A 26,327-nucleotide genomic window follows, 5' to 3' on the forward strand; every position below is an offset into this window, starting at 1 on the left:
TCCATCAGCGTTGACAGTTCCTAAAAGTTATTGTTGGGAACGTCCCCTAAAATGGCAATTTTGGAAGCTAGTCAGATCCCATTGGACATCTTTTATTTTCTCTGGTTCCGCCTACTTGTGTGCCTGGGTCCCATGGACTTGGTGGAGAACAGTCCCTGGCATGACCCTCAAAAGCTTTAATGAACCACAACACTGCTAGGGTGGCTTGATGTTTCCAAAAAAATCTGCCCTTTTGTTTTTCTCCCTCCTGTCCCCTGTGGCTCTGGAGCTGCATATGGCTCTTTCACCCCTCTGCTCCCTGTCACTCAAAATATGCGTCACAATATGTGGCACATGATTTATTGAGCTTTTCAACCCCCTATAGGCCAACCATGGATAAATCCAAGAAAAGAAAAGTTTCAGAAGAAAACAGAACGTTTAAAAGCCTGGTGGCGCAGTGGACTAAGTGCGCTTAAGTAGCACTTAGTTGCCAGCTGCCTTCAAATACTGCAAGTTCGAATCTCACCAGGCTCAAGGTTGACTCAGCCTTCCATCCTTTTGAGGTAGGTAAAATGAGGACCCAGATTGTGGGGGCAATAAGCTGACTTTGTATAAAAAAGAACACCGCTTGGGGGGGGCTGAAAGCCCTACTAAGCAGGTATATACAAAAGTATGAAGGCTATTGCTTAACGCATTGTAAGCTGCCCTGAGTCTCCGGAGAAGGGTGGCATATATATCGAACTAATAAATAAATAAATAAATAAAAAACAAACAAACAAACTACATATGCTAGTTTTTTGGCTGCTCAAGAAATAGGCACGGGAAAGGTTTTGTGGCTCCCGGTGTTTTCTTTTCTGTGGGAAACGGGTCCAAATGGCTCTTTGAGTGTTGCAGACCCCTGCCATAGGGATTACATTGTGTGAAAGGGAAATTTTACCCTGCAGTGTCACCGCACAATGTTGTAGCTATCCAGTGTTCTGTGTGCCGTACAGCTTGAGAGAAGAGGATTCTTTGACTTTCTCCCAAGCATCACTCCCTGGAAAGGAGGTCAGAGAGCATTTCAGGTGATGTGGCGTTGCATGCATTTGCCAGCCGTGCGCTAGGTTAGTGTGCTGGCATTGTTGCTCGATTCGTCATGGCTCTTGGTTCCTGCCGAACATCTACAGCTGCGAAATCCCAGAAGAGATGTAAATAAGCAGCATGAACCAGAATGCTTGCCTTGGATGTAAATTGGCCATTGGAAGGTTCTGCTTTCTTTTGATCGTTGTTCAAAACTGGGTTAAAGGAGCTTACCTTTTTCAGCAGTAAGCGGCAGAAGAAAGATCACACCAGGGGTGAAATGCTACCAGTTCTCTCCAGGTCAGGCGAACTGGTAGTGATAAAAACTTTTGGTTTGGGCAAACTGGTAGTAAAAAAAAAAAAAAAAGAGCTACCGGTTCAGGTGCGAACTGGTAATTAAAAAAAGCTACCAGTTCTTCTGAACTGGTATTTCCGATGATTAGCTGTGCTGCGGGGTTTAGCTTTGCTAGAAAGCAGGAAATCCTGCTTTCTAGCAAAGCTAAATTGCGCGGCACAGCTGATTCCCCCCCCCGCTGTTTTACTTACCTTCCCAAGCCTCCTTTTGGCTCGTACTGCACATGCACGCACGCAACATGCGCCAAAAGGAGGCTTGGGAAAGTAAGTAGAACGGGGGAATCAGCTGTGCTGCGGGGTTTCGCTTTGCTAGAAACCAGGAAATCCTGCTTTCTAGCAAAGCTAAACCCCGCAGCACAACTGATCCCCCCCCTCACTTCTACTTACCTTCCCAAGCCTCCTTTTGGCATGTACTTCGCATGTGTGCGCGCACGTGTGCAGCATGCATTTGATGCTCATGCGCGGCTAGCGAACCGGTCGCAAACTGGTTTGGATTTCACCACTGGATCACACCTTAGCTTGCTCAAATGACACACTGCTGAAGTCAGCACATGTTTACCCAGAAGCAGGTCATCTCCAGAAGCCGCGGCCACGATCGATCGGAGGTTTAGTGAAAACAGCAGGCCTGGTCGCGTTTGTCTTTGGCAAGAGCCCAAAAGAAACCTTTTCAGCTGAGGGCCAAGCATCACACTGTGGAATTCATCTTCCAATAGAGGAGAATATTTGTAGTAATCAGAAAGTTGAACTGGGAGATCCTTGGTGCTCACTGATCTTGGTTGTTTTGTTGCAGAGGTTTCATTTCCCAACTACTAGCGAACATCATCGGTGCTACACTGGTGCTGTTACCTAGTTGGGTCATGAAACATCTGCAAGAAAACAGCCAAGCTCAGAGAGCACTAAGGACCCCCACAATTCATCTTCCGCGCTCAACATATAATGTCCCATAAATATTTCTATTTCATCCAAGGAGGTGAGAATTTTGGTCTGTTCTTTACCTGCAACCCACTTCTAAAGGAGACACAGTTAGATTTATTATCGCATACAATAATCGGTGTGCATGTGTGCTTAAGCAAGTCTTTGCTGGCCGGTGCTTTAATTTATTTTGAAAGTGTCAGTCTTAGAATAAAACAAAACGGCCCATTGCTAAATAACCCCCCTTGCAGAAGCTGCCTCTTTCTGCCTGGCCTCCCATTCTCTCCCGTGTTGGGCCATCCTTGCTAAAGCTTGTAAATCACTTTTGATCCTTGGAGAAGCAATGCGGTGTGGGGTGAGGAAGAAAAGGTGGGGCAGGCTGGCCTCTGGGTGACCTTGGATGGGAACATTCGATTCAGTGGGGAAAGCGGTGGATGGAAGGGCTGGGTGGGAAGCTCGTGATTAGGAAGAATCTATGATGGTCTTAAATTGCCTGTCGATAATCAGACACCATAAGAGGAAGCAATTGGGATCTCCTTTCAGGAAGTATAAGAGAGGGAGGGAGGGAAGGCAAGAAAGGGAAGACAATGAAAGAAGAAGGGAGGAAGGGAGAGAGAGAGGGAAGCAAGGAAGACAAGAAAAGGAAGACAAGAAAGGGAGGGAGGGAAGAAGGAAGGGAGAGGGAGGGAAAGGGAGGAGGGAGGGAAGACAAGAAAGGGAAGACAATGAAAGAAGAAAGGAGGAAGGGAGAGAGAGGGAAGCAAGGAAGACAAGAAAGGGAGGGAGGGAAGGAAGGGAGAGGGAGGGAGGGAAAGGGAGGAGAGAGGGAAGACAAGAAAGGGAAGACAATGAAAGAAGAAAGGAAGGGAGAGAGGGAGAGGGAAGGAAGGAAGGAAGACAAAGGGAGGGAGAGAGGAAGGAAGGAAGGAAGACAGAGAAGGAAGGGAGGGAGGGAGAGAAGGAGGAAGGAAGGAAGCAACTGAGGGAGAGAGGGAGGAACGAAGGGAGGGACAAGGAGTGAGGAAGGAAGGGACGGAGGGGAGGGAGAGAGGGAGGAGGGAGGGAAGGGAGACAAGGAAGGAAAGACAAGGAAGGAACAGAGGGAGGGAGAGGGAAGGAAGGAAGAGGGAAGGGAGGGTGAGGGAGGAAGGGAAGGAAGGAGAAAGGGAGGGAGGGAGAGAAGAAGGAAGGAGAAAGGGAGGGAGGGAGAGAAGAAGGAAGAGAGGAAGAGAGGGAGGAGGGAGGGAAGGGAGACAAGGAAGGAAAGACAAGGAAGGAACAGGGAGGGAGGGGGAAGGAAGGAAAGACAAGGAAGGAACAGGGAGGGAGGGGGAAGGAAGGAAGACGGAAGGAAGGGAGGGAAGGAAGGAGAAAGGGAGGGAGGGAGAAAAGGAGGAAGGAAGGAAGCAACGGAGGGAGAGAGGAAGGAAGGAAGGGAGGGAGAGCGAGAGAGGAAGGAAGGAAGCACATTTTTCTTGGTGGTGTAAGTCTCTATTCTCCCCATCCTGTGTCTTTCTCCCTTCATTTGGTGCTGAGCCCTCCTCATTCTTCAACCTTCTGGACTCTAAGCTTGCATGTTTTGCAGGCCAACAAGGTGCATGCATTATGTCTCTCATAGCACCACATGTCGATTTGACAGCCCTAAAAATAGCCTCTGAGAAAGCCTGCCCTTCTCCTGCTTCTTCCTTAGCACAAATCCTGTGTTTAAAGTTTGGCTATTGTTTGGCAGGATAGTCAGAGGCCCCGGGAGCCGTCCCACGAGAACTGGTCTTGCCGAGGAAATTCATAACAATGGAGCAGGATTGGCTTTAAGACCAATTACGTTGAGCCTTTTTTTTTTTTCCCCTGGAAAAATCCTCCTTTGCCATGATGGGCTCATTGGAATGCTAAACTCTGGATTCACTTGACCTTCCTGCCACTGTGGCTTCTCCTTTTCATCTGGGTTTCTTTTGGAGAGGAGTAAAACAATGCAGTTGTGTTTATAGCTTGCACTGCTGAATATAAGGATCCTGCAGATTGTTGTGGTGGTTGTTAGTTGCAAAGTCGTGTCTGACCCATCACGACCCCATGGACAACATTCCTCCAGGCCTTCTCTACCATCCTCTGGAGTCCATTTAAGCTCACGCCGACTGCTTCAGTGACTCCCTCCAACCACCTCATTCTCTGCCGTCCCTTTCTTCTTTTGCCCTCAATCTTTCCCAGCATTAGGCTCTTCCCCAGTGAGTCCTTCCTTCTCATTAGGTGGACAAAGTATTTCAGTTTCCTCTTCAGGATCTGGCCTTCTAAAGAGCAGTTAGGGTTGATCTCCTCTAGGAGTGACCGGTTGGGTCGCCTTGCAGTCCAAGGGCCTCGCAGGAGTCTCCTCCAACACCAGAGTTCAAAGGCCTCAATTCTTTTGCGCTCAACCTTCCTTTGTTGTTGTTGTTAGTTGTGAAGTTGTGTCCAACCCATCGCGACCCCATAGACAACATTCTTCCAGGCTTTCCTGTCCTCTACCATCCTCTGGAGTCCATTTAAGCTCACGCCGACTGCTTCAGTGACTCCATCCAGCCACCTCGTTCTCTGTCGTGCCCTTCTTCTTTTGCCCTCAATCCTTCCCAGCATGAGGCTCTTCTCCAGGGAGTCCTTCCTTCTCATCATCCTGCAGATATTCAGGCTAAAATATCAGGTAGAGTTTTGTTGATAGCTGGTAGCCTGATCCTAAGCTTAGCATTGGGAAAACAGAACTATGTTTTTGGACAGACAGGTTAACCCCGTGATGGCGAACCTATGGCACGCGTGCCACAGGTGGCACGCAGAGCCATATTGGTGGGCACGCGAGCATTGCCCTAGCTCAGCTCCAGCACGCATGCGTGCGCTGGCCAGCTGATTTTCGGGCCTTCTGGGCCCACCGGAAGTTAGAAAATGGGCTGTTTCCAGCCTCCAGAGGGCCTCTGGGAGGGTGGGGAAGGCTGTTTTCACCCTCCCCAGGCTCCTAGAAAGCAACTGGAGCCTGGAGAGGGCGAAAAACAGGTCTACCGGGTCCACCGTGCCATCACATGCCAAAAGCGGGGGGAGCATGGGGGGGTCGCGGGCATGCATGGGGGGGGCAGGGCGCATAGAATTATGGGTGTGGGCACGCGTGCACGCGACCACCCCACGGCCACCCCACTTTTGGCACGCGATGGCAAAAAGGTTAGCCATCACTGGGTTAACCTGTGCACTTGAGTTCCACTTAGATCAAAAGCAAAAACCAATGCAGGTAGTCCTTGACTTACGACCATAATTGAGCCCAAAATTTCTGTTGCTAAGCGAAACATTTGTTAAGTGAATTTTGCCCAGAGGTGAAATGCTCCCAGTTCGGACTGGTTCGGTGGAACCGGTAGTGATGGTGGCACAAGGCGCTGCCCACCTGCCCGGTAGTCGTTACTTCCTGGTTTTAACCAGGAAGTAACCAGTTTTTTACCCTCTGCGCATACGCACACACGAGCGAGTGAAGCATGCGCTTCCGAACTGGTTGGGAAGGTAAGTAGATTTCACCCCTGGTTTTGCCCCTTTTTTACAATCTTTCTTGGCCCATTTATTAAGTGAATCACTGCAGTTGTTAAATTAACACAGTTGTTAAGTGAATCTAGACTCCCCCTGGACTTTGCTTATTGGAAGGTCACAAAAGATGATCACATGACCCCGGGACACTGCAACCATCATAAATATGAGTCAGTTGCCAAACGTCTGAATTTTGATCACGTGACCATGGAGATGCTGCAACGGTCATAAGTCACTTCTTTCAGTGACATAACTTCATATGGTCACTAAACAAACTCTTGTACTGTTTCTACATAATGTAGTCCTCACGGACACAATTGGGACCAAATTTTCTGTTGCTAAACAAGATGATTGCTAAGTGAATCAGACCTGATTTTACAATCTTTTTTGCCAGCCACTATTGTTAAGCAAGGGGACGTGGTGGCTCAGTGGCTAAGACACTGAATTTGTCGATCGAAAGTCGGCAGTTCAGCAGTTCGAATCCCTAGTGCCGTGTAATGGGGTGAACTCCTGTTACTTGTCCGGCTTCTGCCAACCTAGCAGTTCGAAAGCACATAAAAAAGGCAAGTAGAAAAATAGGGACCACCTTTGGTGGGAAGGTAACAGTGTTCCGTGTGCCTTTGGCATTGAGTCATGCCGGCCACATGACCATGGAGATGTCTTCGGACAGCGCTGGCTCTTGGGCTTTGAAACGGAGATGAGCACCGCCCCCCTAGAGTCGGGAACGACTAGCACATATGTGCGAGGGGAACCTTTACCTTTACCTATTGTTAAGCAAATCACTACAGTTTTGAAGTGACTTGTACTAAAATTTAGAGCATTTGGTTTCCCCCATTAATGTTGCTTGATGGAAGGCAGCTGGGAAAGTCGCAAATTGTGATCACAATGCTCTGGGATGCTGCACCTGTCATAAATGCATATTAGTGCCTAAATTTTGGTCACATCACCGTGCAGTTGCTGCAGCAGAGCTAAGTGTAAGGATAAGCCATAAGTCTGAGGATGAAGGTTCATTCTCCAAGCTTATGGGTTGGTCTCCAAACATTTCATTACCAGGTTAGGTAACATCTTCAGCAGAGTTTAGGGCAGTGGTTCTCAACCTTGGAAGCTTGAAGATGGGTGGACTTCAACTCCCAGAATCCCCCAGCCAGCGCTGCTGGCTGGGGCATTCTGGGAGTTGAAGTCCACCCATCTTCAAGCTACCAAGGTTGAGAAACACTGGTTTAGGGGGTGTCAGCGTTCTTCTGTTTATAAGGGCTTCAGATGTGGGGGTGTCAAGTGGAAGGCCTTGTGATAGATCTCGTGATGGGTCAGGTGTGTCATCAGTGAGAGCCTTATGATGGGGAAGTCATAAGTCTGTTTTCAGTGCCATTGTAACTTGGAATGGTCGCTAAATCAATGGCTTTAAGCAGTGGTGAAATTCAATTTTTTAAATTACCGGTTCTGTGGGTGTGGCTTGGCGGGCATGGCATGGCATGGCATGGCTTGATGGGCGTGGCAGGGCAAGGATACTGCAAAATCTCCATTCCCACTCAACTCCTGGGGGAAGGATATTGCAAAATCTCCATTCCCACCCCACTCCTGGGGGAAGGATATTGCAAAATCTCCATTCCCACCCCACCCTGGGTCCAGCCAGAGATGGTATTTGCTGGTTCTCCAAACTACTCAAAATTTCCGCTACCGGTTCTCCCGAACCTGTCAGAACCAGCTGGATTTCACCCCTGGTTGTAAGTTGAGGACTACCTATATCTGATTTAATAGTGGAAAAACAAGCTGGGAAATAATAACTCTCCTCCACTGGCCTGACTATATTAATACGTGTAGGAACATTAAGGCAAAAATAATGTTTGACTTTGTGATCCTTTTATAAAACATGCATGTATCTCCTCCTGTAGATGGATGTTGTAACGTTAATAATTTAGTTAAATGTATTTTTAAAATATATAAAAAAAGGTTTATAGAGCATAGGCATCATTCCCCCCCTCCCCAATTTCCTCAGGAGTACAGGTAGTCCTTAGATAACAACCACCTATTCAACAACTGTCCAAAGTTACGATGACACTGAATGAGGGATGATTACGAATGGTCTTTGGAGATCTAGATATCCCAGCATCCACGTGGCTATGCAATTGTGATTAAGGTGCTTGGAACTAGCCCCACAGTCATGTGATGGCCATTTGCACCTTCCCACCAGCTTCTAAGAGTTATTGGTCAAGCTTTTATGTCAGCGTTCCAGAAAAACCCCCAGCTCCAAGTAAAGACTCTGAAGCAAGCATTTTTCAAAGTTCTATTTACTAGAATAGGTAAACTGGCACACCTGGGAAAACCCAAATCTGAGAGGTCCGGGTTTTCCCTCAGTAAATCAAACCCCCCAAAATCGTCCCCTCACTCCTCAGTCCATCACATGCTCCAATCAACCGCCGTCCCATCTCGAGACCTCACTCCGACCACTCCTTCTCCAGATGCAGGATCACCCTGACCTTGACCGACAGGAAGAATGCTATTATGTCTACAGACAACCCCTCTACTAAATCCCCCACTCCTACTTTCCCACACAGGAGAAGGTGGCAGTATGGAAGCTTCCGGCCTAATATGGCTTCCAAAGCTGACACTTTATACAAGAATCTAGTCAACTAAAGTTCAGTACTAAATTGGTGCCAGATAAGGGTGAATGGAATGTTTGTGGGAGCGTAAGGACTCCAGGCTGATGACTCGTTTAACTCTGCCCGCCAGCTTTGCCTGCTCTTTTCCTACAACTTCTCCCCAAAAGGCCACGCTACTAAATTTATTATCTTGAGTAATTTTTCTCTGAGTGTTTGTAGGCAGTTTGAAGGCGGATGTTGAAAGGTGTAGGCTTATTATTAAGACACTCTTTTGAGGATTAGCGGTGGCAGGAAATAAACTTTCCTTTCTTTTTTTACCATGACAGCTGTGGTTTTTAAAAAATACAGCAGAGATCAGCAAAGACATGAATACATTACAAAAGCAGTCCTTGACTTACAACACTTCATTTAGTGACCGTTCAAAGTTACAATGGTACTGAAGGAAATGACTTACGACCAATTTTCACACTTACGACGGTTGCAGCATCCCCAGGGCCACATGATTTACATTCAGATGCTTGACAACAGATTCATATTTATGACGGTTGTAATGTCCTGGGCAGGGGTGAAATGCTCCCGGTTCGGACCGGATCGCCCGATCCAGTAGCGATGGCGGCGGGTGGTACAGAGAACTGGTAGCAAAAATCCCTGTGCACCCCCCCCCATGCTCAGCTGAGCTGCACTATCATCAGAGCTTTTTTTTTTTTTGACTTTTAAAAGCATTTTTTCTACAACCTCTTCCGACAAAAAAATGCTTTTAAAAGTAAAAAAAAAAGCCTCTGATGATCGCGTGGCTCAGCTGGGATCGTCAGAGGCTTTTCAAAGCATTTTTTTCTGCAACCTCTTGGCTGAAGAGGTGGTAAAAAAAATGCTTTGAAAAGTCTCTGACGATCCCAGCTGAGTTACCTGATCGCCAGAGGCTTTTCAAAGCATTAGAAAAAATGCTTTGAAAAGTTAAAAAAAAAAAAAAAGTTGGCCACACCCACCCAGTCATATTACACCCCCCCACCAAGCCACGCCCACAGAACCGGTAGTAACAAATTTTACATTTCACCCTTTGTCTCGGGGTCATGTGATCCACTTTTGCGACCTCCTGACAAGCAAAGTCTATAGGAAGCCAGATTCGCTTAACAACCGTGTTACTAATTTAACAACTGCAGTGATTCGCTTAACAAATGTACTAAGCAAAATCGTAAAATGGGGCAAAACTCACTTAACAAATTTATTGCTTAACATCAAAACTGTTGGGCTCAATTGCGGTCGTAAGTTGAGGACTACCTGTACTCTCACCTTGCATTAAATAGGCGCTCCAAATCAAGATGATCTGCACTGGGCAGCCCTTCAAGCGTGGTTGATTTACAACTCCTAACTCTCTCAACAGGGCGAAACATTCAGCAACAGCTGGAAAGCGTGATTGGTCTACATTTCATCCACACTGATGGTTTTAGAGGACAGGTAGTCCTCAATTTACGACTACAGTTGTGACCAGGAATTTTTTTTTTTAAGCAAGGCAGTTGTTAATTAAGTGAGTCATGGCCAATTTTAACAAACTTTTTACCATGGTTGTCAAGCAAACCGTTGCAGTTGTTAAGTGAATCATGTGGTCATTAAGTGAATCTGACTCCCCCCCCCATTGACTTTGCTTGCTGGAAGCCAGCTGGGAAGATTGCAATGACAGTCACATGATCCTGGGATGCTACAAGTGTTGTTAATACGTACCAGTCGCTACCCAAGTTTTGATCGTGTGACCATGCTGTGTTGCTTGTAAGCGGGAGGACTGGTTGTAAGTCACTTTATTCACTGCCATTGTAATGTTGAACTAAACGGATGGCTTTTAAGTCAAGGACTATCTGTAGAATCTTCCCCACTGCTAACAAGAGGGGTTGGATTTCAGCTAAACCCTTTGTATGCACAACAACATTTGCAATGGAGGTAGAGTTTCTTTTCACTTCTGTCTTATTCACAGGTAACTTACAACTAATCCAATTTTCTGAGTCATGCAATACCCTCGGTTATAAACTAACTAGCTGAACGCCCATGCTTCGCCACGAAACTATGTGCTCAGGCTTGATAAATTGACACGTAGAGCCTGAAACTTAATGTAGAACGTGTAACTCCATAGCATCAGAGTGTGTTAATATAATGCAACTGGCAGTTGGAACAGAGGGGGATTGGGAGCAGAATGTCCCAGCCCGCAGCATCCATCGGTATTCATCTGGCTAGCATCCTGTCAGTGTGTGAGAGAGTTGAGGGGTGTTTGGAAACACAAACAGTATTTGCTGTGTGAGGAAGGAGGAGACAGGAAGGAGGCTGGGCATGGCTTAGCTCAAGTGTTCTGTATTAAAGCTGCTTGCTGCTGTGAAAGTAAAACTGAAAGTGAAACTCTGCTCCTCTGCTTGTGTTTTGCATTTGGAACAGATTTCTTTTCAAGTGGGGAGGGGGAAGTAGAATTTCTTAGCATTAGAGCATGTTAATAATAATATAGGAAATACTAATGCTCTGATGGTCATTTCGAAAAATCCTTTCCTAGTGAGCACCTAGAAGCCAAGAGGAACATATGTGGCAAATTTCAAGTTTGTATGCTTTACGGTTCTGGAGATTTTGTAATTATAGGTTACATCAGCCCAGTTTGTTTTTGTAAAAAAACCGAAGCTAAAATGTGATTTGAACACTGCTTGTCTAACAAGCTTGATTTCCTCCCCCCAATGTCATGGCAAAGAAAAGACATGGATCAAGAAGAAAAAGGGAGCCATGTAGTTTTCTCCAGAAATGCTTTATAGGAGAATCAACATGGGATGACATTTTCAGTTCAACAAATTTAAGGAAAAATCCCAATTGGCATGAAAAAAAAATGAGGTTTTTCTCTAGAGTCAGAATATTTTAAGATATGGAATCATTTTTATTATTGGTTGGAAAAGAGATATAAATGATTAATTTTATAACTATGTATAAAAAATGTGAAGAGTAGAATATTATTTTAGTGATTAATTGGTATAATGGACAAGGATCAAGATAGAAGAAACAACATATTTATAGAAGAAGAATAATAATTCTGGAAGATAACACCGAAATGTCACAGGGAAAGAAGAACTGATGTATTAAATGTTTGTTTGTCTAAAAAATAAAAAACTTTTATAAAAAAAATAATGAGATTAACAAAACAATAACACAAAAATAAGCGTAGCTCTCCTGTGTTACATCAAAGCGTAGCCATACTCGTCCTGTATTTTGATTTGCGTTGTGCCAACCTGATGCCTCTGGAGTTCTTGTAGGCCAGAGGTGGGGTAGGTAGGAGATCTGATGCACACATAGCAATAGCATTTAGACTTATATAGAATAGAATAGGATAGAATTTTTTATTGGCCACACTTTACAGCATTCTCTCAGCAGTCGACAAATATCAGCATTATGCCCCCAACAATCTGGGTCCTCATTTTATCAACCATGGAAGGCTGAGTTAACCTTGAGCTGATCAGGGTTGAACTCCTGGCTGTGGGCAGTTAGCCTGCAGTACTGCATTGTAACCCCTGTGCTACCATGGCTCCATAGAAAGTGATTAGGGATACCTTTTCTGTATTGTACTGGCTGGAGAATTCTGGGAATTGAAGTCCACAAGTCTTAAAGTTGCCAAGGTTGGACACCTGTGGTCTAGATCAATGATGGCTAACCTTTTTGCTATCGTGTGCCAAAAGCGGGGGAGTGCGGGGGGGGGGGTCGTGTGCGCATGTGCCCACACCCATAATTCAATGCGCCCCGTGCATGCACATGCGCACACAACACACACACACACTCCCCCCGCTTTTGGCACGCGATGGCACGGTGGGCCCAGTAGGCCGGTTTTTCACCCTCGCCAGGCCCCAAAGGCTTTCTTGGAGCCTGGGGAGGGCAAAAACTGCCTCCCCCCCCCCACAGAGGCCCTCCGGAGGCTGGAAACGGCACATTTCTTGACTTCCGGAAGGCCCGAAAATCAGCTTGCCAGCGCATGCATGCACACTGGAGCTGAGCTAGGGCAACGCTCGCGTGCCCACAGATATGGCTCTGCCATAGGTTCGCCATCACGGGTCTAGATGCTCTAAAATGTTTTTCAGCTGCTTGGTTCTCACACCTCTCTCTCTCTCTTTCTCTCCTCCACTTCCAATTTTTGTTTCTTTAGCAGTTGCTGCAGGCACTTACCTGCCACCCCTCCAGCAGGTATTTCAAGCTCCTCGTCGGCCTGGGATAGGAACTGTTGGGAAGCCCATCAAGCTCTTGGCCAATTACTTTGAGGTGGACATTCCCAAAATCGATGTCTATCACTATGAAGTTGACATCAAGCCGGACAAGTGTCCACGCAGAGTCAACAGGTAAGGCAAGTATTAGCATTTAGCCATTTCTTCTTCCCTCCAGCCCTCCCCCCCAAAAAACCCCCCCAAACACCTCAGGTGAACATGTTCCTCATGTTCTAGAGTAGGGTTGTCCAACCTAGGCAACTTGTGGACTTCCAATTCCAGAGAATTCTGGCTGGGGAATTCTGGGAGTTGAAGTCCACAGGTCCTAAATGTCTATGGCAGGAGTCCTCAAACTTGGCAGCTTTAAGACTTTTGGACTTCAACTCCCAGAATTCTCCAGCCAGCTATGCTGGCTGGAGAATTCTGGGAGTTGGAGTCCACAAGTCTTAAAGCTGCCAAGTTTGAAGACCTCTGGTCTATGGAGATTCTCAGTCATCCAGGTCACAGTTGTTCCGAAGGTACTTTTTCAAAAGACACAACTGGACTTGCTTATTTTGCTTGAAGAACTGAAGAAGCTTCTTGGATGAAAAGCAAAATGTCTTCAAGCAAAAAAAAGCCCCAAGAAAGTCCAGTTGTCTTTTGGGGAAAAAAAAAAAACAGTCTTTGGGACACAGATCTTAAAGTTGCCAAGGTTTGAACACCCCTGTTCTAGAGGAAGTACCTGTGGGCTGGGAGGGGGCAGGAAGAGAAAAAGGCACGTAGAGGCATCTCTTCCTGTCTGTTACCAAGTTTTGAGAAGCCCCATTTCTTGGCTGAGCTGTTTTCGGTCTACCTGGTTGCTTGGCCCCGTTCAACTTTGCCGTGACTGGAACTGCTGTTCTTGCTCAGGTTGGCTGGGAGTAAGATGAAATTTTTCGATGCCCCCTCTCCTGTGAAGCAGGGTGTTTTATGTCCCTTCTCCTCCCTCATCATCTCCGGTCATGCCTTGGTGGCTCAGGAGAAAACAGAGCCTTGATCTTCCATCTCCGTTCAGTTTACAGCAGCTGGGTGGACCTGGCTGTGGTCCCAGGCTTTTAAAATAGCTGCTCTTAGACAGCTGGGCTGCCATTTAAATATCCTTCTTCCTGTAGTCTTAAACCTGGGAGGGTCAGAGATCTGAGAGAGCTTATGTGAAAATAGGAAGCTTCTCACAGCTTTCTGAAATGCTAGAGTTGGTCCTTGTTTTTCAAGTCTCTTCTCAGTCCAGGAATCTACAGGGAGTCCATGACTTAGGACTATAATTGAGCCCCAAATTATGGTCGTAAAATGTCAAGGCTTCATGACACCAGATTTGAAACAACTATTGTACTTTTCGGAGTATAAGACACAATTTTTTCCTCCCTAAAAGAGGGTGGAAATGTTGGTGCGTCTTATAACCATTTTTGGCCTTTGGAAACCCTGCCCCGCTCGTCCCATTTTTGCCAAAAACAGGCCCGTTTTTCACAAAAACAGGATGCACAGTGGGTTTAGGAAGCTTGCAGAGTGCTCCTGGGGGCTGTGGGGGGGGGGGGGAATGTGACGCATGGGGGTTTGGGAGGCCAAAAACAGGGCTGTTTTTATTTTTTTCCTCCCAACCCCCCCGCCCCCCCACATCACATTTTTGCCCTCCCCAGCCTCCAGGAGCACTCTGCAGGCCTCCCAAACCCTCTGCGTGCCCCGTTTTTGTGAAAAATGGGCCTGTTTTTCGCCTCTCAAATCCCCCACACATCGGGTTTTTGCCCTCCCCGGCAACCAGGAGCACTCTACAGGCCTCCCAAACCCTCTGCACATCCTGTTTTTGTGAAAAACGGGCCATTTTTCACAAAAACAGGACGCGCAGAAGGTTTGGGAGGCCCGCAGAATGCTCCTGGGGGCCGGGGAGGCCAAAAACGTTTTTTTTTCTTGTTTTCCTCTTTGAAATCTTGGTGTGTCTTATACTCCGATGCATCTTGTAGACCGAAAAATATGGTATTTTTTTTTTTACGATGGTCGTTAATTTAATTTAATTTATCGCATTTCTATGCCGCCCAACTCCCAAGGGACTCTGGATGGCTTACAACAAAAATAATGCGAAAATTATTAAAAAACATTGTGAAAATTATTAAAAAACATTTATAAAACATTTAAAAATATTAAAAGCCCATGCACACCATTCATGGCCGGATCTCGCAAGATTGCAACAGCTACATCAATGTCCCTAGGCCTGCCGGAAAAGCCAGGTCTTCACCGGTTTCCGGAAGGCCAATAGGGTGGGGGTAGTCCGGATCTCAGGAGGTAACTGGTTCCAGAGAGCTGGGGCAACCACAGAGAAGGCCCTCCCCCGCAGACCTGCTAGCTGGCATTGTTTAGTTGACGGGACCCAGAGGAGACCAACTCTGTGGGATCTTACCGGTCGCTGGGAGCTATGCAGTAGAAGGCCGTCTCGAAGATTAACTGACCTCTTCAGGCGTTAAGTGAATCCATTTTCCCCAATGGATGTTTTTTTGCTGGAAGTAAACCCTGGAAAGTGGCTAAAATGTCACGAATCACACACACTTATGGCCCTAAAGGTGAACCAGTTGCCAAGGGTCCAAAATGCAATCAAGTGTACAGCTGTTGTAACTCTGAAAATGGGTCATAAGTAACTTTAGGGATGCCTGTCATAATTTGGAATGGTCATTAAGCAACTGGTCATAAGTTGAGTCAAAAAAGGCAAGAGGGCAGCTGCAACTGTAAGATGTAAGTTGCAGACCCTTCTGAGTTTTTTGGCACCCCCTGGGCTGAAAAATCACAACCCAGTGTAATCCAGTTTATATATTAAATATACCAGTCCGCTCCCACAGAGAGGGTCTCCTCAGGGTGCCATCGGCCAAGTCATGTCGGCTGGCGACACCCAGGGGGAGGCCCTTCTCTGTGGGAGCCCCAGCCCTGTGGAATGAACTGCCCCCGGAAATTCGTAAGATTTCTGACCTCCGGGTATTTCGCTGCGCACTCAAGACCCTATTGTTCCGCCAGGCTGGGTTAGCAACATAATTTTATATTGGATGTTTTAAACTTTTGGGGTTTTAAATTAAGCCAAATTTATTTAATACTTTTAAATTATTTTAAATTGATGTCTATTCTGTTTTTAAATAGGCTGTACACCGCCCTGAGTCCTTCGGGAGAAGGGCGGTATAGAAATAAAATTATTATTATTATTATTATTATTATTATTATTATTATTATTATTATTATTATTATTATTATTATTATTATTATTAGACTGTTACTTGACCAAATAGTCCCTAGCCGATCCAGTCAGATAAGCTTTTGGATTTTAACTTTCTAAATCTGAAGGTGACCCTGATGACCATCTAATCCAGGGGTTTCCAAACTTGGCAACTTTAAGACTTGTGGACTTCAACTCCCAGAATTCCTCAGCCAGCATGGCTGGCTGGAGAATTCTTGGAATTGAAGTCCAAAAGTCTTAAAGTTGCCAAGTTTGGAGACCCCTGATCTAGTCCAACCCTCTGCAATTTCAGGACAATCATGATGAGAATTGAAGTGAGAAGTGACTGCTCAGCCTCTTAAAAATCTCCAGAGATTAAAAAATAACAACCCCATAATCTCTTTAAGTGGACTTCAGTAGGGGAAGAATGTTTCCAATACATATATTAAAGCCTTGGCTCTACTATTTATTTCATATTTATTACACTTTTTTCAATAGTCGTTCAATTATTACTCTTGTTAGGACCTTTTTTCCTCTTCCAACGTCATGCTTGCAAGCTAATTTATGCAGCAATGTTAAAAACCTTACAGGTATTCCTCTTATTCTAAAATTAGGCAGGTTTTTTAAACAAAAAGTAATTTGCAATAGCAATAGCCCCTAGACTTACATACTGTCCCATAGTGCTCCTCAACACTCTCTGAGCAGTTTACAACATCAGCATATTTTCCCCAATAATCTGGGTCCCCATTTTACTGAACTCCAGGCTGTGGGCAGAGTTTGCCTGCAATGCTGCATTCTAACCACCATGTCACCAGGAGTCATAATTCTGCAGCATCATTAAAAATCAAGGTTTTGGCTGGCAAGACTACCCTGATTACAACAGTATCCCTCAGGGACCATCCATGCGAGGCAGGGGTGAAATCCAGCAGGTTCTGACAGGTTCTGGAGAACCGGTAGCGGAAATTTTGAGTCGTTTGGAGGACCGGCAAATACCACCTCTGGCTGGCCTCAGAGTGGGACGGGAATGGAGATTTTGCAATATCCTTCCCCTGCCATGCCTACCAAGCCACGCCCACCCAGCCACGCCCACAGAACTGGTAGTAAAAAAATTTGGATTTCACCACTGATGCGAGGCAAATACAACATCCTTCCAAATTATTGGTCGGCGGTGCAGACTTTGTAAATTCAGTGTGCGTGTGTTTGTCTTTGGCCCAGCCAGGTTCATGCACAACAGGCAATTGTGTTAAGCCTGCTTTAGATCGAAGCTTCAATTTCTCCCCTGCAACCAGTGACTTGAGAAATAGTGGATTTTTTTTCCCTCTGACTTTCAGTTCTAATTGTTTTAACTTCCTAGCAGAACTATATTTTAAGCCTGCCTTTCTAGCTTCTCCTTTTTCTTTCCTCCTCTCCCCGTCCGATGTCTGTCTGTTGCTTTTTTTTTATTTTTGCAGGGAGGTTGTGGAATATATGGTACAACACTTCAAACCTCAGATCTTTGGAGACCGGAAACCGGTTTACGATGGAAAGAAGAACATCTACACCGTCACAGCTCTGCCTATTGGTAACGAAAGGGTAAGAAGTTAAAAGACAAGTGCAAAACCTTTTAGATTCAGACTACCCTGTTTCCCTGAAAATAAGACATTCCCTGATAATAACCCCAATTGGGCTTTTGAGCGCATGTGCTAAAATAAGCCCCCCTGAAAATAAGCCCTCCCCCTGAAAATAAGCCCTCCCCAAAAATATTTAAACGCATGCACAGCCAGTCTCCGCCATTTCCTCTGGTTAGGATTAGGGATACAGAGCTGGAAATCAAGTAAGACGGCAACAGGAGCCCCGTCTTGCTCCATGCGCCCCAAAATAATAAGGCCTCCCTGAAAATAAGGCCAAGTGCTTATTTCGGGGTTCAAAAAATATAAGACAGGGCAGGGGTGAAATGCTCCCGGTTCGGACTGGATCACTTGATCCAGTAATGATGGCAGGGGGTGGTTCGGAGAACCAGTAGTAAAAATCCCTGCCCTCCCCCCCCAATGCCCAGCTGAGCTACGCAATCATCAGAAGCTTTTTATTTTTTTATTTTTAAAAGCATTTTTTCTACAACTTCCTCGGCCGAAAAAATGCTTTTAAAAGTAAAAAAAAAAAGCCTCTGATGATCGCGCTGCTCAGCTGGGATTGTCAGAGGCTTTTAAAAGCATCGGCCAAAGAGGTTGTAGAAAAAATGCTTTTAAAAGGTTAAAAAAAAAAAAGTTGGCCACGCCCACCCAGTCACATTACCACCCTCCCCACCAAGCCATGCCCACAGAACCGGTAGTAACAAATTTTACATTTCATCACTGAGACAGGGTCTTATTTTCAGGGAAACACGGTAGATTGTCTAACAGTACGAGAGATTCTGAACATACTGGAGCTACTCTGAGCTCAGTGTTCTTCTGATGTGGTCGGAACGCTTTTGTAAGTTTGGGCTGCTTTTAACTCAGAAAGTGATGAATTCAAAATATTTTCCATTAGGAAAAAAAGCAGATGCGACAAATGAAACAAACAAAATGTTAAAAAGTTATGGTATTTATGTAGTTACTTACCAAGCACATCTAAATTATATTAAAGTAACCAAAAATATCTTTACAGTGCCCAAGGCATGTCTAAAGTGGGACGTGGTGGTTCAGTGGCTAAGATGCTGAGCTTGTCGATCAAAAGGTCGGCAGTTCAGCAGTTCGAATCCCTAGCGCCGCGTAACAGGGTGAGCTCCCGTTACTTGTCCCAGCTTCTGCCAACCTAGCAGTTCAAAAGCACGTAAAAAATGCAAGTAGAAAAATAGGGACCACCTTTGGTGGGAAGGGAACAGCGTTCCGTGCACCTTTGGCATTTAGTCATGCCGGCCACATGACCACGGTGACGTCTTCGGACAGCGCTGGCTCTTCGGCTTTGAAACGGAGATGAGCACCGCCCCCTAGAGTCGGGAACAACTAGCACATATGTGCGAGGGGAACCTTTACCTTTAATCTTTGGAAATTGAAAGTTGAAAAATTTGACATCCCCTAAAATTTAGACAAACCTCAGTGTTCTTTTTCTGAAAGCAAGAAATATTTGCACATGTGAAGTCCCAGCCAGGATAATGTCATAGTTAAGACGTTAAACTAGGAAGAAATTCATCTACCCAGCCATGGAAACTCACTCTCAGCCTGCTCACTCTGAAACCAGCGTACCTCACAGGATGTTTATGTGGAAAAAAAATCTAAGGAGGAAAGATGGTAATCTAACAAATAAGCACTGATAGTCCTTGAGTTACAACGAGTCGCACTTGCATCAGTTTGCAGTATCCAGTGATCATATGACCATGTTTTAGGACAATTTTGCTGAAAACTGGCAGTTACTTCCAATGGTTCTCTTAACGACCACCGCAAAAAAAGTTTGTCAAAGTCGGTTGCCCACATGACTGACCCATTTTATGGCCATTACGAGTGATGACCATGATGGGCAGTTTCCATTACGATTCTATGTCGAGAACCACCTGTAATAGCATGCGTACTTCCTTGCTGTTTCTTGTTTGTTACACATGGCTGTGATTCAGAAAGAACAGATGTTCGTTTTTTTCCCAAGAGAATTATAGGTTTAAAATTTGGATTGTTCCAGGAATATGCAAAGCAGGTGACAGCAAGTTGACATTTTTGGATTTAGGGGAAGGAAACCGAAATTCAAGGGTTCGTCTTGTTTCCTTGGTCTTTTGCAGGTTGATTTTGAGGTGACAATTCCAGGGGAAGGCAAAGACCGAATATTTAAGGTCTCCATTAAATGGATGGCCATTGTGAGTTGGCGGATGCTCCATGAAGCTCTAGTGAGCGGGCAAATCCCTGTTCCTTTGGAATCTGTCCAGGCCCTTGATGTCGCCATGAGGCACCTGGCTTCCATGAGGTAAAATCTGGATTTTTTCATATTTTTGAAAGACAAATTACCAAGAAGGTGCTCATAACTAGCTTGAGATGTGTCTGTTACCACTATTCACTTCCATTCAGTAATCGGTTGACTTAACATGCATCTTCTTGTATTTTAATTTGGGTTGGGGGGGGCACCATGAATAAAGATCAAGAATCTCTTCAGAAGATCATCTCCCAGAATTTTTAGGGAATGAAAGGACAAAGAGTTCTCATGTATACATTTCACTGAAATGAGATATAAAAACACCAGTATTATATAAATGTTTCAATAATTGCTAGATATGGAGACAGGATCTGGGCTTTGCATCTTCTTAGAAGAAGATAAGAAAATGAGAAAAATATGGATTCTGTTGGGCCTCAGCTGAAATCGAAGTTGTTAGCTTTCATGAGCATATAATATGGTTCCTTCTTTCTAATGATCTTCCCAGGTACACTCCAGTAGGACGCTCCTTCTTCTCTCCCCCTGAAGGATACTATCACCCGCTGGGAGGAGGTCGGGAAGTCTGGTTTGGCTTCCATCAGTCTGTCAGGCCTGCCATGTGGAAGATGATGCTTAACATAGATGGTAATAATACTGACACATCTCAGTTTGAAGTCATACCTACAGGTAGTCCTCAACCACAATGGAGCCCAGAATTTATCTTGCTAAGTGAGAAATTTGTTGAATGACTTTTGCCCCATTTTACGAATTTTCTTGCCGCTTTTGTTAAGTGAATCACTGCGGTTGTTAAATTAGTAACATGGTTGTAAAGTGAATCTGGCTTCCCCATTGACTTTGCTTGACAGAAGGCTGCAAAAGGGGATCGCGTGACCCGGGGACCTCAACTGTCATAAATAGAAGTTAGTTGTCAAGCATCCGAATGTAAATCATGTGGCCCTGGGGATGGTGCAATGATCATAAGTGTGTTGTGGTCCGTATGCGGCTTGTGTGGCTAGTAGCTGATTCCGACAGCGAGGAGGCTGTTGTGGTGCTGTGCCAGCAGCCTGTGCAGCTGGCACTCGAGTCAGACAGTGAGGAGGCTGGAGAAGATGTGGTGCCAGAGGCGGGGATTCAGCCAGGGCCTTCAGAACCTCCAGAAGCTCCCTTAAGTGAAGAGGACGAAGAGGAGGAGCCTCTTCTCGATGCACAGAGCTGCCCAAAGGCAGGAGTGGCTCCTCAGGAGGAGGTCTCCTCGAGAGTAAGGCTTGGGGCTAATTGGCCACTCCCTTAGCCTATCTAAGGAGGAACCCGACTGAAGCAATTTGCAGGGAATAACTTAGTTCACATACCTTCCATACTTGTCTCGTCTTGCTTATCTTATCAGCTTCCTGCAAATTGCTTCTGGGCATTCTGCCAACCATAGTAAGTTTTCATTTATTATTCTTTGAATTCTTGGCGGCTGTTAATGCAATTAATTAACAGCCGTTGTGGTAAAAGACTGATTTATTCAGTAAATTAAAGTTTGAACGGACTTTGCGTGTGCTGTGTTCTTTGGGGTCTGTAGCTGGGGCAGAACAAAGTGTGAAAAATGGTCATAAATCATTATTTTAAGTGCCGTTGTAACTTCGAACGGTCACTAAACACTATTGTAAGTTGAGGGCTACCTATATCTCAATAAGAGTCTATGAGAAGCTCATTGTTCTGTACAGCCATCCCACGTCTAATATGGGTCAGATGCGTTATTCAATCTCCAGAATTTTAACATGTGTGACCTTCATCCTGGGGAATTCTAGGGAATTCTGGGAGTTGAAATCCACACATCTTAATGCTGCTGAGGTTGAGCATGGCTGTTAGACAGATGTCCATTTCCATAATTCCCCAAAGAGCGAAATCCAACACGTCGGGATAACGTTGGATGAAAGGATGCTCCACTGCTCCTTTCCCCTCATATTTCAGGTTGCATTGCAAATGTTTTATTTTGATAATCTCAGTGCAAAGTTGTTTGACAGCTTGTGAAAGGGTCTCGCTAAGAAATCTATGGGAGGAATTTCTGGAAAGACCAGAGAAGGAAAACATTTAATTAAACAACTTTAGTAACATTTCATGTTCTTTGGAAGACTCATCATTCTTTTAATATGTATTTTAGAGTGATTTCGGGGGTAAAGTTCTTGATTTTGATCTGGTTTTGTGTGTGTGTTACATGGGATCAACAAAAAATTTGGACTTCTTAAGGAGACTCAAATGTCACCCTTTATTTTTAGGGGGAAAAAAGACTTTTGTAGAATTTGTAGTTAAAAAAAGATCCTTTGTAGTTAAATTTGTAGTTAAAAAAAAGGGATCCTGATGAATTCTAGAAGATATAGTTGATTAACTCTTCTAGAAGTTAGAGAGTAGGCTTTGGTTCCCTAGCCATTAACATTACAATAGAATAAACTACGTATCTGTTATTAAAAGAAATAAAATTAAAAATGTTAAGTGCCTAGAGCAGGGGTCAGCAACCTCGGCTCCGGAGCCACATGCAGCTCTTTGGGCCCTCCGGAGCCACATGCAGCTCCGGAGCCACATGTGGCCCTGTGGCTCCCTGTCAGGTGATCCCACCATTGGCTGGCCCCGCCCCTCGCCGTCCCCTTCCAATCACTTCTCGCCTGGCCTGAGAAGGTAAGGGCGACAGCGGGGGATGGAGAAGCGGCCAGGGCAGAGACAGAGAGATACAGTGAGAGGGGGAGAGAGAGAGATGTCAAAAGGATTGTCTGGTTCCCGGTGTTTTTTAACAATTGCTTCTATGCCCCAATGACCAGCTGGGTAGGCATGGCTAGGGGATGGGTCATGTGACTGGTGGAAGTGAGTGACATCGAGTTGGCCACGCCCACCCAGGTTTTGTGGCTCCCGGTGTTTTCTTTTCTGTGGGAAACGGGTCCAAATGGCTCTTTGAATATTTAAGGTTGCAGATCCCTGGCCTAGAGGAAGAGCTTTTCATTGGGAGTGACTCGTTGGTATTAAGAATTTGAAAAGGTATAGCAAGAGAATGAAGGAGCTTAATTCTTATATAAAGTGTTTGGATAAGAATGATAAAATTGTACTGTATTTCCCCGAAAATAAAACCCAGTCTTATATTTTTTTTTGAACCCTGAAATAAGCGCTTGGCCTTATTGCCATGTTCTCAAAAGCCCGATTGGGCTTATTATCAGGGGATGTCTTATTTTGGGCGAAACAGGGTAGATACCCTACAAGGATAGCTGTGGACTGGTTAGTTTGAACAAGGGTGTTTCAAACGTTTTCAAGAAACAATTACTGTTGTGATTCACGTGTACCTTTCTCGGTTTTAGTGTCTGCCACAGCGTTCTACAAGGCCCAACCGGTGATTGAATTCATGTGTGAAGTCCTGGACATCCGGAACATCGACGAGCAGCCAAAGCCCCTGACCGACTCTCAGAGGGTTCGGTTCACAAAGGAAATCAAAGGTAAAGCATAAAGGCAGGGGGGATTTCTGAGACGACGGTAGAGATTTACCTGGCAATTGCTAGGAAACAACATTGACTTGCATTTATTTATTTATTTATTTTAGAAAGTTTATATTGTGGGAGCGGAAGTTGGCAAACGGGCTGTTTCCGGCCTCCAGAGGGTCTCCGGGGGGTGGGGGAAGGCCGTTTTCGCCCTCCCCAGACTCCTAAAAAGGCTCTGGAGCCTGGGGTCAGCAAAAAACGGGCCTCCCCCCCGCCCCCCCCCCCCCCCCCCACACACACCGAGGCCTTCTGGAGGCAGGAAACAGCCTGTTTCCCTAATTCTGGTGGGCCCAGAAGGGCCGGAGCTGAGCTCGCCTGCCCACCAATATGTGCCATAGGTTCGCCATCATGGTACTACCCCATAATGTTTTACCGACCTGAGAAGGATGAAAAGCTGAGTCAGCCGTGAACCCTGCCAGGATCAAACTCCACACTGTGGGCAGAGTCAGCCTGCAATACTGCATTCTAACCACTGCGCCACAGGGCTCAGATTATGGGGATATCGGCTTGAATGGTAAGGTCTTTGTGTGAAAATAAGTGAAGAGAGGTAGATAGTAGAGGATTATATCAAGGGTGAAATCCAGCAGGTTTTGGCAGGTTCTGGAGAACCGGTAGCAGAAATGTTGAGTAGTTCAGAGAACCGGCAAATACCACCTCTGGCTGCCCCCAGAATGGGGTGGGAATGAAGATTTTGCAATATCCTTCCCCCAGGACTTGGGAGGTAATGGGGATTTTGCAGTATCCTTCCCCTGGAGTGGGGTGGGAATGGAGATTTTGCAGTATCCTTCCCCTGCCACCCCGACCAAGCCACATCCACCAAGCCAAGCCCACAGAACCGGTAGTAAAAAAATTTAGATTTCACCACTGGATTATATGTATGAAAAAGAATTATCTCATGCCACAGTCATTCCCTGTTCCGCCCACCATCATCACTTCCATATCTTCCACTTCCAAATGTGGGAATGTTCCTGATTACCCTTTTTTTTTCTCCACCAATTTGTGTTCCATCTCTTTCTTTTTAACTGATATGAGGAGTGCTGGTACTGGATGAAATTAAAAATTAAGTTGTTTCTAAATTGGCAAGGCTTTCTTATTGTCTGTCTGATTCTGTGGACCGACAGTTTCCAGACAGCTTGTGGCACATTCCTGTTGATTTTCTTCACGAGCATATTTTCTTGGAAAAGGATGATTGGAGGCTGAGATACCTCTGCTTTCCCTTCCCTCCCTCAAATACGTATATTAGGAGTTGGACTGTATATTTTTTAAAAAACTCGTATTTATTTATTTGGAGGATTTATTTACCTTCTCAGTCCAAAATTAACTCTGAGGGGAGTTGCTTAGTTATTTCTTGTTTATAATGAAACAATTCATCAGCAACATGAATTCCAGAATAAGCATTTTTTGAAATCCGTAGAGTACGGATGGTAAAATAAGCAAGTATGAAAAGATTTTTCTAATATCTAATTCTATCAACTGATGGAATCCCACAACTTTGGGATAACTTTGCTCTCATGTTCCAGTTTTAGTGCATGTAATAATAATTGCCATTAAGTATTGAGGAAAACATGTTGAATATAAACATGATTAAGGAATCATTCTTTTATGAGGTATTCTAATAAAAGAAAATCTTGTAATTTCAGAGTTTCATGCAAGAATGAATCTCTGAATAGAATAAGTATTTGTACTTGTTGAAATCAGAACCTTACATCTGCTATTCATTAAATGCTACTGGATTGTAATTTTAATGGAGATATAAACTAAAACAGATTAACAGATTCCTTGGTTCTTGGGGGAGGGAGAAATTGTCCCCCTCAGAATGGGCTCGCAATTTGGGTGTCCTCCTAGACTCACAGCTAAGATTAAAGCAACATCTGACAGCTGTGCCTAGGGGGACCTTTGCACAGGTTCGCCTGGTGCACCAATTGCGACCCTACTTGGATCAGGAGGCTCTCCTCACGGTCACTCATGCCCTTGTCACCTCACGGTTAGATTATTGCAACGGGCTCTACATGGGGCTACCCTTGAAAAGTGTTCGGAGACTACAGTTGGTCCAGAACGCAGCCGTGCGAGCTGTCGTGGGTGCACCTACGTACACCCACATTACGCCAATTCTCCGCGAGCTGCACTGGCTCCCTCTTGGTCTCCGGTCACAATTCAAGGTGTTGGTCATTACCTTTAAAGCCCTACATGGCTCAGGGCCAGGGTATCTTCGAGACCGCCTTCTACTGCATAGCTCCCAGCGACTGGTAAGATCCCACAGAGTTGGTCTCCTCCAGGTCCCATCAGCTAAACAATGCCGGCTGGCGGGCCCGTGAGGGAGGGCCTTCTCTGTGGCTGCCCCAGTTCTCTGGAACCAGTTACCTCCTGAAGTCCGGACCATCCCCACCCTATTGGCTTCCGAAAAGCGGTGAAGACCTGGCTTTTCCGGCAGGCCTGGGGCCATTGATCTTGCTTTGCAATCTGACGAGATCCGGCCATGAATGGTGTGAATGGGTTTTAATGTTTTTAATGTTTTTAATTTTTAAATGTTTTTTTATAATGATTTTAAATGCATTGTGAGCCGCCCTGAGTCTTCGGAGAGGGGCGGCATACAAATTGAATTAATAATAATAATAATAATAATAATAACAACAACAACAACAACAACAACAACAACAACAACAACAACAACAACAACAACTAAAATAGAATGGAGGAAGGAGACAGCTTTGAATGAAACCAACACTACAATTCCTTGTAAACTTAAATCTTCTCTTTCTCTAGGTTTGAAAGTGGAAGTTACTCACTGTGGACAAATGAAGAGGAAATACCGCGTCTGTAATGTCACTCGGCGTCCAGCTAGTCACCAAACGTAAGGCAGGAGCAGTTGAGTGAAGAAACATATGCAGGTAGTCCTCGTTTAGTGACCACAGTTGGGACCGGCAGGTCAGTTGTTCAGCAAAGTGAACATGAAACCACAACTGTGCTTCTTATAACCTTCCTTTAGCTTTTCTTTTTCTTTACGGACCTGCGAAGGTCATAAATGCAGATGTTGGTGGCAAAGTTGCTTTTTTATCACCATCATAGCTGCAAACGGTCGCTATCTGAGGCAGTCGCTTAACGAGGACTACCTGTACCAAGAACACAAACTCTG

The 26,327-nt window shown here is 45.2% G+C and overlaps 1 protein-coding gene across 3 annotated transcripts in view; it reads left to right on the forward strand.

Moving 5' to 3' along the window:
- The window catches only part of LOC117663335 (protein argonaute-1), an 81,027-nt gene that overhangs the window by 34,983 nt on the left and 19,717 nt on the right, over window positions 1-26,327 (forward strand). Inside the window, exons 2-7 of one of the 3 annotated variants that reach the window (XM_034413422.3) lie at window positions 12,586-12,772; window positions 17,294-17,414; window positions 19,567-19,748; window positions 20,200-20,336; window positions 23,018-23,152; window positions 25,958-26,045. In XM_034413422.3, coding sequence (XP_034269313.1) covers window positions 12,586-12,772; window positions 17,294-17,414; window positions 19,567-19,748; window positions 20,200-20,336; window positions 23,018-23,152; window positions 25,958-26,045 — 850 coding nt within the window. Of the gene's footprint in view, window positions 1-12,582; window positions 12,782-17,293; window positions 17,415-19,566; window positions 19,749-20,199; window positions 20,337-23,017; window positions 23,153-25,957; window positions 26,046-26,327 lie in introns of all 3 variants that reach the window. The other 2 variants (XM_034413421.3, XM_087876085.1) reach the window with 2 other exon arrangements.

The sequence above is a fragment of the Pantherophis guttatus genome, chromosome 10 (assembly GCF_059756535.1).
Source record: "Pantherophis guttatus breed Tessera chromosome 10, ASM5975653v1, whole genome shotgun sequence".
Classification (NCBI taxonomy): Eukaryota; Metazoa; Chordata; class Lepidosauria; order Squamata; family Colubridae; genus Pantherophis; species Pantherophis guttatus.